Source organism: Colletotrichum truncatum (assembly GCF_014235925.2).
Source record: "Colletotrichum truncatum strain CMES1059 chromosome Unknown Contig_0005, whole genome shotgun sequence".
Classification (NCBI taxonomy): Eukaryota; Fungi; Ascomycota; class Sordariomycetes; order Glomerellales; family Glomerellaceae; genus Colletotrichum; species Colletotrichum truncatum.
Window position 1 is genome coordinate 2,812,978 of NW_027222402.1, and position 15,724 is coordinate 2,828,701.

General features: G+C 52.1%; 3 protein-coding genes across 3 annotated transcripts; 2 read left to right on the top strand and 1 right to left on the bottom strand.

Annotated features, from left to right (window-relative positions):
- Positions 1-1,881: 1,881 nt before the first annotated feature.
- CTRU02_208831 (upf0171 domain protein) lies at positions 1,882-4,136 on the top strand (the record flags this gene model as incomplete). Its single annotated transcript, XM_036724752.1, has 3 exons — positions 1,882-2,704; positions 2,754-3,150; positions 3,209-4,136. The coding sequence occupies 3 exons, from the start codon at positions 1,882-1,884 to the stop codon at positions 4,134-4,136; spliced, it is 2,148 nt and encodes a 715-aa protein (XP_036583384.1).
- Positions 4,137-4,988: 852 nt separating this feature from the next.
- On the bottom strand, positions 4,989-6,581 carry CTRU02_208832 (hlh transcription factor; the record flags this gene model as incomplete). The annotated part of the gene is made up of 1 exon (XM_036724751.1): positions 4,989-6,581. One exon carries the CDS (start codon positions 6,579-6,581, stop codon positions 4,989-4,991), a length of 1,593 nt encoding a protein of 530 aa, XP_036583383.1.
- A 5,854-nt stretch (positions 6,582-12,435) lies between these two features.
- On the top strand, positions 12,436-13,678 carry CTRU02_208833 (uncharacterized protein; the record flags this gene model as incomplete). The annotated part of the gene is made up of 4 exons (XM_036724750.1): positions 12,436-12,658; positions 12,879-12,999; positions 13,321-13,471; positions 13,526-13,678. The coding sequence occupies 4 exons, from the start codon at positions 12,436-12,438 to the stop codon at positions 13,676-13,678; spliced, it is 648 nt and encodes a 215-aa protein (XP_036583382.1).
- Between the last annotated feature and the right edge of the window lie 2,046 nt (positions 13,679-15,724).

Consider the following 15,724-nt stretch of genomic DNA (forward strand, 5'->3'; position numbering starts at 1 on the left):
AACAAGGTAATGGGGTGAATTGGAGTAAAAGGAGGAGAGAAGGAGAAATCCAGCAAGAGCAGCGGGACGGGATGGATCAAGTAGGCGTGGTATTAATATTGAAAATGGGTTGAAGAATCAATCTGTCGAGTTTGGCGCCGTTCGATTCGAATTGAGCCGAGCACACGACCTGTTGCCTTCCTCGTGCGGATCCGAAGGTCGAAAAAAAGTCGTCGCTAAAGCAGGTAGTTTAATAAAAGTAGGTTTCTCGCTGGGGAAGATTTGGGCGGTGGGCAGCACCTATTCTTCTTTCAGTCGTCGGTCAACGAATCGAGGTAACAAAGGCACAGACAGAAAGTGAGCTGGGTTAGCGGAGAGCGCGAAAGCAGAAACAGAGCATGTGAAAGCCACTGCCGCCACATTTTTTATTCAGTGGACGTCAGGCGGGGACGATGCGGGTTCCAGTTTGTCCCCAACGCCAAAGACAGAAGGCTCAATCAATTTAGCGATAGAGTATTATTTGTTGGCCATTTGCGTGGGACGCGTGGCACGAGCGTCAAATTTGCCGTAGGAGAGACATGCGCCTAGGAAGGGGCGATGGGGGTCCGTCTTCATTTTCCTTTTCTACGCGCAGTCGTCTCCGCTGCTACCTCTCTTGCCTCGACTTGGTTTATTACCCGTCACCCCATTCTCCTCTCCCTTTCCACAGTGGTTAAAGGCCCCCAAGTCGTAAATCTATCAGGGCCGTGCACCAGCTTGCTCATGCAGTGTGGCAGCCACAACAGCTTGGTCCCCGTTGTCTGAGCGAGTAAGACTGCATATCCACGATGTCCTATTCAGCTATTGGATTGTTCAGGCCCTTCCTTCGATCGAACATTGCCCCCAAAAGCTAGGGCTTCCATGCCGACTTATTTCGTCATTGTTGGGGTGGCTTCACCCTCTTCCCTATCCTGTGCCAACTCCTCGTCCTTTCCCCAGACATGATCGACACACCAAAAAGGAACGACCACATTGTCGCCTTCACAACACGCTGGATTGATGTGGCTACAGCTATCTGTGTCGACCTCAAATTTGTAGCACATTGTTCCTATTGAGTAGTTTATCATGTTGATGGGTAGACAAAGGCCATGGGACGTGCCTTCTTCGCATCTGCAGGCAGAGTTTTCTGTTCCGTCCAATTAATTGGAGGCTGGAAAGTCTCACCGACTTAACGTCTTTTTCCTCCATACAGCCTAATCCAAGCCGCTGATGGGAACTGGACAAAGGGCCTGGAGGCATGTCTTGGAATGACTCCCGGCTACCGCCACACATGGGGGGGTTTGGCTTCAAAGCATGTGACGGACGGCAGGATCTCTAGGCCCGCATTAGAAGACCCTTTGGCCAGTTGCTTGGCTGACAGGGTGCCCACCGCCGAAACTTTGGGAGCCTCAACCCCACTACAAACGGCGCCGAACCAGCTGCGCTCGGGCCATCCTGCGCATCCTATACCACCAAGCCCACACGCTACAGTAGCCGTAGCTACTCATTCATTGGCTGCGCTTCACACTGCCCTTCTCTCTACTCATTGTGCATTCTCCCACCAGAATCCTACCAATCAGCCACTACCATCCTCCGTCGCATACATCGATTTCACTCTCATCATCAGGCATCAGACTGCCGACTGAACAGTCTAACGCCCTTTCCCATCTTGTCATCGAAACCCAAACGGCGGGACTGTACCTCGGGGAATGTAGGGTGGTTGCCTGTCTAGCGTCGATCACCTAACTCTGCCCCAATCCTATTCCCCGGGTGCGATTAGGATAACGATGCTCGCCGGACTCGCACCACTTTGTCATTCACAGTTCAAACTCACTGGCAGCTCTACTTGAGTTGCTGCTCCCGTGATCTCTTATCGCTCCAGAGATGGCGCAGCCTGTGCTCCCGAGTCCGTCCAACTTTCTGGCCGTAGCGCTGGTCATTAACAGATCCCGTGATGGTCCCAACTTCGTCTTTCACTACCCGCCACATGTCTTGCCTCCCAACGCCCCGTCGTCGAATCATGAGTCTTCCGATGGCTCTCCCGACAATGATGACATCCTTCTTGAGCGTCTAAACCAACCCGCATCGCTCGATGCCGATGCCAACTCAGACGATCTTCAGCAATGGACTGCAGGCGACGACCACCTTGTCACTGATGAGGGCACTCAGATTGTGCCATGGGAACACGTGGCCGGCTTCCCTACGAAAGATCTCGCTAGTGTTTTGACACCAGGCAGAGCCTATCACAAGAAACTTTTCCAACTTTCTCTAGACCCTCTGTATTGTGTCTCCTATCCTATCCATGTCCCCGAAAGCGGGAGCTGGAAAAAGAAGAAAAAGAAAAAGGGGAAGCCAGAAAGAGCCAAGTCTGTGCGGACTGAAGAGTCGGCTGTGTTGGTTGACCTTGACCCAAATGAAAACACTGACGAAGCGCCCAACGGCGCTGAAGCGTCGCATACAGAGTCTAAAGAGGAAGACAAGTCTCATCAGGAGGAGGCGGACGATAAGCGTGCCTCCATGACTATGTTTAACTTGGTTTTCTTCCTCAATCCGAGGAAGCATGAAGCCAAAGAGCTGATTGCTACTTTGTACCTGAACATCATAAAGAAGGTGAACAAGGCCTACAAGTATTGTCAGCAGCACAGTGAGTTTGTATGGAAAGAAACAAAGCGCATTTCCGCTCTCAAGGATAAAGGCCGTGAAGAGAGTAAGCTCAATACCGTCCCTACCGCGCAAGCAGTGCTGATATGCCGCAGAGCGCAAGATGAGCTCCTTGTGGAGCGAGATATTGGCGACATCATCACTAGCGGCGTCCGTTCAAGACATTTACGAGGCTGTATCACAGAATAAGATTGCAGCTCTACAGCTGGACACCGCAGCCGGGCCCATTACTCCATCGGTGCAGATACCTGTACCGTTCTACGTCACAGACCTGCCACAAATTGGGGAAAAGGAGCAAAGAGGCCTTTGGTTGACGACAGCTAATTCCTATATTGGCGAAGATACCATTGATGAGCCAGGGTTTTTGGACCGTAATTTTGCTCTACTCCTCATGGGCGACGAGAAAAAGATCATTGCCGAGCTCCAAGCAGACCCCGACCCGAGTACGGTTGCCATGGTTGAATTCGCTCGCTTGTCAAAGCCGACGCAATCGTAAGTGTGCAAACAAACAAACCGTCATCTTACCCTGCACACCACTAAAGTAAGACAGTTTTTATCAAGTTGGGCAGAGCAACGTCCTGACGTTGAGTCAAGTGCGTAAATACGCGCAGCACTTCATTTTCTGGCGTCGCGCCATCGCCATACCACCCTTACACGCGCGTGACATCTACATCATGTCCCCAAACTGTGACACTCGAAATCTTTCCAGGGCAAGCCTCGAGTGGCAGAAGACATTTCCACTAGCACCGCCATTAACTAACTTCCTCGCCGAGCTGTCTTACGCCCCGCGGCCGTACAAGCACTTTTGCCCTAGCAAGGCACACCGCCCAACATACCTTGCAATGCTGGCCTGGCTGATGCGTGGAGGCTGGGTGACCCAGCTTTGCTCCTTTGCTTACATAGTTGTCTGGCCAGAGATTATCTACGAGGTTGAACACAAGCTTGAAAGCGATGAGCTGCGCAAATCTGATGACGCTCATTCCCTCAGTACCAGCAGCGGCGCGCGCAGTAGCTCAGGTCTCCTCGATTCCGTCGATGAACAGTCGGAGACTGACGGGCTAGAAGCGGCGCATGTGCCGACTATGAGCGAGCAGGTTGCGGAGAAGGCTCGTCTCGAGCGCATCGCTGAAAAGACGCAGCGCGAAGCAGCGGAGAAGGCCACGGCGCACGCGCGAAAGGTCCTCCCTACGGCAACGGACCACCCGTCAACCAACGACGCGCCCCATCTGGCCCGTATGTCACCTCACATCATCTTGGATGCGAAGAAGGCCACGGGCAAGGATTCGCTCTACCTGTCGGCCATTGGCAAGCGTTTCGAGGACCCCAAGGTGGCCAAGGCATGGCAGGTCTTTGGAAAGTATTTTGACGGGCAAACGGCGCTCGAAAGGATCGCGTTGCAGGAGGATATGAAGCGTAAGGAGGCGTGGAATCTACTGATGGCGATGAGCGAGCATCTCATCTGCGTGCGACACTGGTAGATGGCAGTCTTATCACATCTTGAAATGATGCCAGTGTAGTTGCCGTCTTAAAAGGTTATGATGGATTGACCGAATGCAAGCCACACGGCTACCGCTCAGAGAGCCGGGTTTGCGGGCTACTGGTGGTTCATAAACAATCACGCACCTGCGAAGGCTGCGAGTTCAGCGGCGTTGGGAAGAGAGTAGAGGATGAAGTTGTTAAAGTTGCTAGCTGTAACAAGGGAAAGGGAGGGTATCATAGTAGATGTGCAAAAATTGGGACTTAAAAAAGGAGGGGGACGGCCAAACACTTATGCCACGCACACAAAGCTTCTCACGCCAGGGCTGGTAAATACAAGACTCTGAGCTGAACAAACGACGGCGAATAAAGCACCTAAGAATATAAAAGAAAGAATCAAGACATATTCCACGATGACAGGAAAATAAGGATGATCTGCCTGAAACAAACATGCGGTACCGTCCCGAAAATGAACCTTGCAAATGCCCATCCGAAACCCCCCAAAGGTATCACAACTGCCCATAGATAAATGCTCGATAACCCAAGAAAGAAAGGGCCAGAAAGGAAAGTGTCAGAATAAGCCAAAGTATAATCCAGCACGTCCCCTAATCATTACGTTGCCTACATGCGCGAATCTTCCTTCCCACCGCCCGCATATTGGCGAATCCAATCAACTCCGGTATCTGTGACCCTAACCCTAGTAATCGTTGGATGCAAAAGTAAACGCACGCGAATGCATGTCATAGAAAAGGGAAGGAGAATCGATATAGTGATTAGCTCGAGCATTGCCCAGAGGGCTCGCAGTCATCAGCAAAGCTCTAGCAGAGTTGTTCTCAGATGTGGATGTCACAATACTATTGTGTCAGGTCCATTCCGAACTCGTCCTCTTCTTTAAAGTTCAGGGAAGCCGGGCCACTGTCGTCGTCATCCGGGTCGTTCCAGAACTCATTTCCAGCACCCAGGTCGCTGGCTAGGACGCCGCCGGGGTTGTCACCAGGGCTGACGCCATCGGGGTTGCCTGAGCCGTTGAGCGGTTCACCACGGAAATCGGTATGATGAGGTACTCTGAGTCCGGACCCGGTTGTACGTGAGTATCCGAGCCCGTCGTTCTTGGAGATCGCTTCCATCAACTCCGTCTGCATGCGCTTCTCATCTTCCGTCAGCTCAAATGGGAAGTGGCCTCCAAGCTCCGCGATGGCGTTCATAAGTTCCTCCTGCTGCTGGAGCTTTAAGTGCAACATCCACATCAGGTCTCTTGTCCAACTCACGGCGCCGTTGAGGATATCGCCCTTATTGGGTCCCTTATCTTTGTCTTCAATGGGGAGGCCCGTGGTGATGTTGCCAGTTGTACCGCCAGCCGCGCGGCGTGCACCTGGACCTGCGAGACCGGAAGTGGCTTGCGAGGGGGTTGAGATGCCTGTCAGGGTAGGCGAAAGTGGAGTGCCGTTCTGAATCATTTTGCGAATTTTCTCGTCTTCTAGGCGATGTGGGGGCACCAGTCTGCTGAGATCTTGAATCCGCTCATTGATGTTGTCTCGTCGCCGCCGCTCTACCAAGTTGTGTGACTCACGGCGCCGCTTCCGCTTCATTTCCTGAGAAGAGACTGCCGCAGGCTGAACGCCGAGCTTTGCAGGCATCGAGGTACCGCCCTTCATCATGACTTCGTTGAGCTGAGCTAAGCCAGGCTGGATCGGGGACGAAAAGCCGGAGCCGTAAGATGCTGCCATACTACCAGTGGGTGTCTGCATCCACTGGCCTCCTGACGGGGACTTCTCGTGCAAACCTTGGGTCCTGATCGACTGAGACCCGAAACCAGAAGTCTCAGGTACAGAATGCATGGCCGACTTGGGGGTCATTGGACTCCTGGTGTTGGAGGAGCTCTTGCGTTGCATTGCCTGTGCCATTCTAGCTCTGTTTTTGGCGTTGAGGTAGTTTGCATCAGCGTTATCGGCATTCATGTCCGAGCCAGCTAAGGGGGAGCCAGAGTAGGAGATTGGAGACTGCAGCGAGGTTCCCAGAGACTGAGGATGATGCAGCTGACGAAACTGTGAGTTGTTGAAGCTGTGAACGAAAGGGCTTTGGATCGGGTCGCCGTCTGGGGTGTTGGAATACCCATTGATGTGATTTTGGTCCATGCCGTGGTGGGACCCGTAAATAGTCTGGTTGAAGCCCATGTTCATGTCTGACATTCCGCCGAATTCCTGGCTGTGGCCGTGCATGCCTGGCTGGGTCTCGGTTGGGCTACCGAGGCCATCCAGCAGCTCATCGTCGCCAAAGAGGGCAGAACCACTGGAAAAGCCGTTGGAGTTATTCGCGGAATTTGAGTTGAAGTTGTTTGAGTAGGACGAGGCAAAGTTGCCACCCATAGCCAGGTCGTTGGGGTCGATGTTTCCACCGCCACCTCCGCCGTGACTGTTGTTGAACTGGCCGAAGCCGTGCTGTGCCATTTCAGGTGCTTGTCGCTAGAAGCGAAATTCAGTAGGGTTGTAGATAAGTATGTCGGTCCCGCGACTGCTGGAAGCCTCGCGGACCTGGGCGTGGCACACACCGCCTCTTTCGTGGGAAAATGCGGTGGAATTCTGGAGCTACGAAGCTCAACCAAGTCGGAAAAGACAAGGACCAAGTCGGCTACAAGAGACGAAGTAGTTAGCGATGCGATCTATTGTTGAAGGTACGAAATGGTCTAGGGGCAAAGTTGCCCAGGCCGCACTCTTGAATCCCACTTCCCGTCGGACAAACACGAGCTGACTGTTGAGCATGCGGATATTCTCCACACTGTCACATAACAGCCCCGAACGCCACCGAGGCAAGCGGAGTGTAGGCAAAGAAGGCAAGGCGCGACCGAAGCAAGACTAGGACGAGCTGGCTCACCTAAACGCGAGGAAGGGAAGCAAGGGAAATGGTAGAATATATATGTCGCAATGTTGGTATGTTTGTTGTTGGTGGCAGATTGCTTCCGTTACACGGCCATTCAACGCAGTGTTATGGATGGTGCGGGGATCGGCAAGATGAGTAAAGTAAAGTTGGTAGGATGTGTAGGCAAGTTCCAAAGAGCAGAAAGTGAGAGATGAGGGAGGACTCTATCAGTCTGTCGCAACTAGGGTCTGGGTGTGCTAAAATGGTCGCTGCCTATTTCACTAGTGAAGCAGAGCAAATGAGAAAAGACAGCTGTAGCTTTGTCGGTTTTGGAGGGAGGCAAAAGAATAAGGAGGAGGGAGAGTTGACTCGATTTTTGTTACGATGGAAATGCGGTGTCGGGGACCCGAGGGTTTGTAGTGTATGTGCCTCGGGGCTGGGCTGGTCTGGTCTGGCGAATAATTAGTTAGGACTGTGTTGGATGATGGACGTGTGTAGTGTCAAGTAATGTACGATGTGCGTGCGGGACACCGACGCCGAGGGAGGGGTACGAAGGTACCTTGACCTCGTAATGGGGGTGAGAGCCAGACGGGGTGAGGGGGGATGGGGCACCGCTGCTCTCTTCAGGGCCCCTCCGTCTCTCACTCATTCTGTCCTTCCCTATTCCCCACAGAGAGAGGGAGAGAGACAGAGAGAGACAGTGTGTATGTGTACGTACGCGGGGGTTAATAAAAAAGCATGAGGCAAATAAAAGATAGAATTTAGGTACCTTAGGGACAGCAAGACAGGCCGAAACTGGGTTTGCCTGCTGCAAGGGAGATCAGTACTTCTCTAAAAGTGAAATGCAAGTGGTCTTAGGTGAGCCAGGCCTATACATACAAGGGGCTGCGAAGTGGCCGGGGAGGGTTTGCTAGGATGGGATGCGACAAGACAATACTTGAGCCCAGGACTCCAAGTCAAAGAAGAGGTGTGCTAAGGTATGGCAAGTCGAGTCCGGGGGTGTGAGGGGCAAGGAATGGAGGGGAATGAGTCGGGGCAGAGCAAAGCAACGCGACGCAGTGTAGCTCAACGTAACACACACACGGATTCTGACTTGACTTACGGAACTTATGGGTGGTGGGTAAATACTGTAAGTGCACGGCGGCTGTTCTCCTTTCGAGGTAAGCGAACGCTTTGGCTCGGCTGTCGCTCGCTCAATGTCGCACGAGCAAGAAAGAAAAGAGGGTGGTGTGCTGGTTTGGCGTTGGCGTTGGTGTTGTGTTGGAAGGGGCGCCTTAGTTGGCACTGAGGCTTAGCCTTGATATATTCTGAAAGCCAGAGGAGAGGAGGGGGGGGGGGGGGGGAGGCGGAACAACTGATGGGAGTAATGGTGGTGAGAAGTGGCAGTAGGCGAGGAGCAATTAGTAGTGGCGGGTTGGCTGGGGTAGGCGCCGGTTCGGACGGGTCGGTGATAAAGCGAGGCGAGGCAATGCAGGCAGACAGGCAGTCGCGTTGCTGCGCTGGCGGCCGATCTCTCTTTTCAGTTCTGGCTCAGTAGTGTCAGCTCATAAAGTTCCCAAGCTTCCAAGACATCGTGGAGGTCGGGCAGACGTACTTGGGACGAGACGCGGGCAGCACAGTGGAAAGCGCGACCGGGGTTGGTTGCTTAAAACTGTCTTTTAGCTAGTCAGTTATCAGGTTTGAAGAGTAAAATGCCAAAAACAGGGAGTGAGAGAAGAGGAAAGGAAGTAGAGGAAGAAACAGAGCCGGATCGGCCGCCAAGTATAATAAATGGTGGCGGATGAAGCGGCTATGAGGCTGATTCGTAACGGCGGGAAACCAAAGGATGGGGATGTATGAATGGCTTGGGATGGGGTCGCTGCATGGGGATGTGATGGATTAGGCTGGCAGCCACCGAGGCCCTGCGAAGATGTGAAAGGATTGGATGGAACAAGAATAAGAGAGACTTTGCCAACCTTGAGTTGAATGTCGGAGCGCAGTGAGGGTCAAGACGATGCCAACCTTGTTTGCTCACAAGCAGGCACACGCCGCAGGGCAATGAAGTTGAGAGAGAGTGGAAGAGAGAGATGCAGCACAACTGACGTGCAGTGTGGGTGTGGGTGGGCGGTTTAGCTGGCTGGTAACGTTGGGGGCTGTTTGCTATCCTCAACGTGGTATATACCGTATGTAGCTAGGAAGGGTGCTCCTCCGCGGGGAATGCAACTGGAATGAATGGGGTCGAAATCGGGGTCGGAATCCGGGTCAAAGATGCGATGCGCGATGATCCCTGCCACCTGTTGATTGCACTTTCTATGCTTGCTCTGTTCTTGCAGGTGTTTTGCCCTGATTGAGATAGGCTGTCGTGCAACCGCGGGGGAAGTATCGAGCGGACAAATCGTACGGATTTGCAACGGGAGAAGATGTTCCAATTCCAGAAGTAGTCGATTTGAATGGCTATCGCGTGCTGATTTGTGGCGTCCGCTACTGGCGAAACCGGTCAGTGAGGTAGTAAGACGCCGCCAAAATTGAGTTTGTTCTTCCTGGAGTTTCTGGAGCAAAACGCCCGATAACACTACAAGTTGGCAGTGGATAAGATGACGGGATGGCCGATGACTTCCGGAACTGCTCTTGTTGCCGTTGTCTTGGGGCAGGGGTTTCGGACCGGGCGGGTTGAGGTTATCAGTAAAACCTTAGTCCCAAGTTCCAAGGGGTTTTTTTTCTTTCTTCTTCTTTTTGCCGTATTCTTCTTCCTGCCACAACTTCGGAAATACACCTGCCTGTGAGACTCAGTTTGTGTGCGAATCCCTGGTCACCCAAAATTTCCGGTGTGAAGAATATCCAATCCAGAGTCAAGTATATTCTTTCTTTCTTGGTCTGGAGATCCTGTTCCAGCGCTTGGGTTGATGCTGTCTCTTTCTGAACGTAGATGTGTAAGACGGTGTTTCTTGCTCGCTGTTCAACGTATCTCGGTGGTCTGTGCGTCGGCGAATCCAGGCGCCTTGAGGCATTGGAAATCAATAGCTTGGATTGGTGTTTCTGAGGCTTTTTGAGTCAACAACCAAAAACCATGTGTGCCTGCTTGCTCAAAAAACGGCATTCACATACCTCCTCTTGACTGATGGTTAGAAATTATCTTCCTCTGTTGATGTTTCTCCTTTCTTTCCCCTTCCTCTCTCCACCACGAAAGAGAGATGCGCTAGCATTTATATCGATGTGTTTCTGCTAATGGAAGCCACTACATCATCTGGTCGAGGCTTATCGCTTCACCTGCATCTCCTGACTCGTCCCATATTCCGGGGGTGGCACCCATTACCACCTCTCACCGGGACCATCTCGCTGCTTCTTGGGCTGAGTCGGGGCTTGATGGAGGGCACCCAGACAAGGTGAGGGAGGGCACCGGCCGAACCCCGTGATGCCTCCAGCCAGCCAGCCTAAGACACCAAATACCAACTGGAACCGCGCCGTCCGCAACGATTTGCAACGCTCATCGGGACCTGCTTAACGATCGGCCATAACTAACTGGTCATGCACTTCATTTTGTCTGGCCTACCCACAACTTAGTACATCACGGACGGGCTTGAACTGGGCTACCCCATACTCTACAACTTCGCCGGCCAGGAACCCAAGGGGGCCGAAACGCCTCAAAATGCCCTTGGTTCAAGTATGGCATTCTGTCTCATTCACGATACCCTTCAGAAACCAGTTTTCACTGCCCAAAGAACACCTTACCCATGAAATGCATTTTCGAATCCGACCGTTGGTTAGATGCCAAACTGCGCCTCACAGGCTTTGAGGCCTACAAATTCATGACCAGCACTGTCCGCTCCGCAAGGGAAGGCGCTGTTAGGTGTCCACCCTGTTGGTGTCCACACCGTCAGCCTGTATCCGAATCTTGACGAGAGCGTCTTATCTTGGGTCTGGTAACATACTCTAGTCCGATAAGGTATTGTTCGCAAAGTGGAAGCGTTTTGTATGACTTAGAATGGGCACATCAGCAGCAGCTATGCTTACCGCCTCAGAGAGTTGCTTTATATGGCATCGTTGCCCACAAACCATCCTAAACAGCGACAAGCTTGGCGTTTACACACGCACACACACATAAACACATACATCTATGTATTGATTTCTTACATGGTAGGTATGACGGGGGCAGATAGCACACGTCCACACTCCGGCAATCAAGGCACTGCAGCTCTGTGATGCATAGTAACCCTATCGAGAGTTCTGTCATTGCAAGACACAACCGGTTTACTATTGTAGCTGATTGTTGGTATCCCGGCCTAGCAAGGTGGCATTACATCTGCCACTTATTTTACTTCCTGCCCTACTTTTTGCATCTTGTAAAGGGACAACATGATAGCCGCCACTACCGCCATGTTGTTGTGCATTTAATGGGTCGTCACCCTTGGCGAATATTTAAACGATCCCCTTCCACGTCTCCCGCTGTATGCCTACAAGCAAATGCTTGTACATTCCCTCTCATGCACGGCTACCACCAAATTTACTCCTGCAGCCGCACTGTGCAGCACGGATGTGTGTCACTGTCCTGCGGATGCAAGTAGCAGTTGGAGATCGAGTTGGGTGTGGAGAGTGAAATAGGCTGCCAATCATATGCTGTGGATTAGATAATTGGAAGGCCCGGAAGATCCACTAACGGCTTTTCAAACAGCGTCTGAATGGGGTAAAGAGACGTTGGTCATGTTGGGATAGATCGGGTACGTACCCCTGACAAGGTTGCGACAGGCTGTCGCTGTTCATTGGCCCACCTCCAACCACAACTTGTCCGCCTGGTCTACCTCCATTCTGAGACAATCCCAAGCTACCCTCCTCAGGTTGCCTCACGCCTTTATACTGACGCTCAACTCCCATCCTCCGCTAACCTTTTGTCCTCGTGTAGCTAGCTGCCTTAGCCCCCCTCCCCCATTACAACATCCAGCTTGCTGCCTCTTTGCTTTCGACTGACGTTACGACGACGCGGTGCGGTACGCGCGGACACTAGGCTTCCCAACATCCCCTTTACGTCGCATCACGAATCGAACAGGTGGTCACTGAAGTTGCCCACCCCTTCCGACACTGACCTTACGCGCCCTCCGACCCTCCCTTTCCGCTGTGGTCCGTATATCAACCTAGCTGGCCATCTTGGCTGCGAAGAAACACATCGACACCCGATTCCACCTTCCATCTGTCGCGCTACACCAACCTTTCACCCCCGTGCTCCCCCAGTAGCAGCGACGGAGACGACCCCGACACCACCTTGACCCAATCACATCACCCCCTTAAAACGACCTCCATCGAGCTATTTTCGATATCTGCGAAGGTTGTCACTTGACCATATATTTCCAAGCAAAGGAACGTTCCCACACTTCCGTGCCCGCCTCGTTGTGCACCTAAGACTGGTTGACTGTGTCATACCTCCTCGACGACGTCATTATTCCTAATTGCGACCTCCATCAGTCATCAACAACCATGGCCTCATCTTCGTTTAGAGATTCCATCAACTCTTTGGGATGGTCACGCCGCGACGATGATGTATCCGTCAACACGGCGCAGCAAAGCGGTCTCATGTCATCCATCAAGTCGTTGAACCCGTTTCAAAACAATAGCTATATACAACTCCCAACGACCGAGGGGGCTGGTGCGCCTTTGCCTGCTCCTAATAGAAGGGAGGAAGAAGAAGGCTGGGCAGCGTGTGAGTCTCATTATCTTCATACACTCTCTTCGTGCACTTCTACCACAGCTACGGCTAGGGCTTGGACTCAAAATCCAGCTCCCCTGCAGCTGGCATGGCCCTTGGCCTGATTGTCATGTCTCGGTTTGCCATGTGAGCAGGGCGGCCTTGCTAGTTGGTGGTGTCGAGTCCGCTCCTTTTCCTCCGTAATGGCCATGCTGACGTAGTGTTGTTTGCCTAGTGAGTCGATGGGATCGCATGCTTATTTTTGGCGCCTGCAACTTGGGTGCGCTCGCTTGCTTCGTTATCTGCTTCGCCCTGTTTCCAGTTTTGTCTTTGCGGCCACGCAAGTTTGTCATTCTGTAAGTTTTTGCCCTTTCCTCCTCGCCGCATGGAGTCAGCCTTCCTACCCCCGTCTATGGGTGCCTACCAGGCTTGCTAGTTGCCGGGACGGCAGATCGACCAAAGGTGGTTGGATCGGGAGTTGAGGCGTGCCTGGGTGGCTTTGCCCTTCTGCATCTACCCGCCTACTACGCCAGATGATCTCAAATGGCAGGCTAGTTGCACATATCTTTTCCCGTGACGCGCCATGGAGCGATGAGTGCCTTGAGAAGCTCTCCTCTGTTTCTGGCCCCTTTTCCTAGAGAAATCTACTAGTTGCTGACAATTTTTTCTCATTTTAGCTGGACGCTTGGCTCTCTCCTGTTCCTGGCGTCGTTTGCGGCCGTCATGGGCCCTATGGCTTATGCAAGGCATCTCATCTCTGGTCCTCGCTTGCCCTTCACTGCGGCCTACTTTGGCTCGCTTGGGCTATCTCTTTACTTCTCTCTTGCTGTAAGTTCTTAGCACATCATTCACCAAAGACGTCGCGCTGACCCACTACCACAGCTTCACAGCACTTTTCTCACGTTGATCTCGGCCCTCATTCAGCTGGCTTGCCTGGTGTGGTACCTGGTTAGCTACTTTCCCATGGGGTCCAGCGGCCTGCGACTGGCAACTACTTTTGGGGCGAGGAGGGCGGCAGCCTGGATGTCCGGCTAATCTGTTGATAACGTTTCCAAATGTATGATGACGAAAGTGTAGCGAATCATGTAACAACAGGCGTGGGCAGCTCGCTGCAGCCAACTGGGACTGTGTCAGGAAAAGCTACAGGAAACCTGACGGGAAAAGAACAAAATAACTATTTTTCTATTATGCGACCTTGGGTTCGGCCAGTTTGACTGATCTCCTAATCCAAATCACATCTGATTGCTGGTTCCTTCTTACCCAACTCATGCTTGCTTCTCTGGCCACCAGACACGCAATATGACTGCGGAACTAGCTCCGCCGAAGCCATAATGCTTCACCTCATCCTTTTAAAGTGGACAGCCAACACCGTCAAAGCGCAGGCCAGAGTTACAGAGCATGGCAAAGGCCGTCATTCCGACGCTGAGGATGGGCTTACCACAACATGGCAGCGAGAGTATTCCCCAGAGGTCCGTCCTCTGCTATGCTTTCTTTTAGAAAAGTCTCTCAGAATTCCAGGGTACCCCCGCAATGATCGACAGATGGTTGCAGAGGGCAGACCTTTGGGAGCTGAGAAGAAATCTGCAGGTTGGCAGAATATATCTTTTTATTTTTCCTTATTTCTCTTGGTGACTCAACATCGTCTCCTTTCCGGTCTCTGTTTTACAATGGTGTCTTCAATTCAACCCTTCTCTAGGGGGCGGCGTGGAAGAGCCAAAGACCTTACCGAACGCCGTATCCGTATGAAAGACCGGATTTAAAATGGTGTATTCGAACAGGGGTTGGGCGCCAATCGGCACCCCGCGGGGACTGGGACATCAACGGACGGGCGACTCCGGCACGGGCAGGAAGGCTCGGAAGGCGAGTCAGTCCACCTCATTCCAAAAATCCCCCAGGGCCCTGGTTGTGGAGAAGGAGTGAAAAATGAAAGATAAAAAAAATTTACTTCAAGTGTAAAATGTCAGAGAAAAAGAGCCCTGCTGAACAAATAGCCAGGCCTTACGTCGGGGATGTACGTACGTGCAAACCTTTTTTAATGAATTTTTGTCTATATGTATTTGTGTTTGTGTGTAGTCCCGGGTCACGAATGCGACACGAACTAGATGTGATGACCTTCAGTAGCTTTGCTTTGTCTCCATCTTCAAATTTTTTAATTAATTTTTTAAATATATATATATGTGTGTACATAGTATGCATGTAAAGAAAGGAAGGGAAAAGAAAGAGGCATTGGCTGGGGTTTTTCTTGGACGTCCTCCTGGTTTGCTTGCCGAGGTATAGTGGAGCCGGCCGGCTTTCCGTAGTAACGACGCCATGCGGACACCCGCCCTTCTTTTTGCGCCACTCGAGCGGTGGCTGGACGGCGGAGACGGAAACCCTGGGAAAGTGGACGAGGTACTCACGTACCCAGGACGAGCTTGAAGCTCGTTATTTGTGTATGTGTCTATGCAAATAACTTACGTTCTTGAGCGTATTGCAAACCTGCGCTGTCTATGGAGAACCTACGTGGTCACGCATCAAAAGGGCGAGGGTGAGGGGTGGCAGAGCTTGGTTTTACTAGCAGACTGGGGGATCACAGATTGCGTCCAGACATGAAAAATCGCTGTCTTGCCGGATTTCTCATTCCTTTCTTGCCCACTCAGCTCAGCCACTTGAAAGGGTCCGTAGTGGCCAACAGCAGGGGAATATACACAGTTTTCCCCAAGGGCTTCCTCTGCACTGAAGGGGAAAAAATCACTCACGTTTTTAGATTAACGAAGGCGGATGCTCCAGACAGCATACATGGTGGTCTATCTTGCTGCATGGATAGTCAGGAAGTCGATACTTAAAAGCAAGTGGTTCGAAGAGGAAAGTGCTGGCGTCGGACAGCAGGCGAAGACAAGGGATCCAGAAGCCCGGTTGCTGTGGCTGTGGTGGCGCAAATAGTTTTCAAGTCAGAATTTCACACCAGCAGATGGAGAGTATTGTTAAATAAGTGCGTGTTGGAATGACAATGAAATAAGGCCGTCATGTAGCATGCCATGACGGTGTGGCATCCTTTCCGGTCGTGTCAGTAGGCAAGACAGGCAAAGGCAAGGGAAAGAA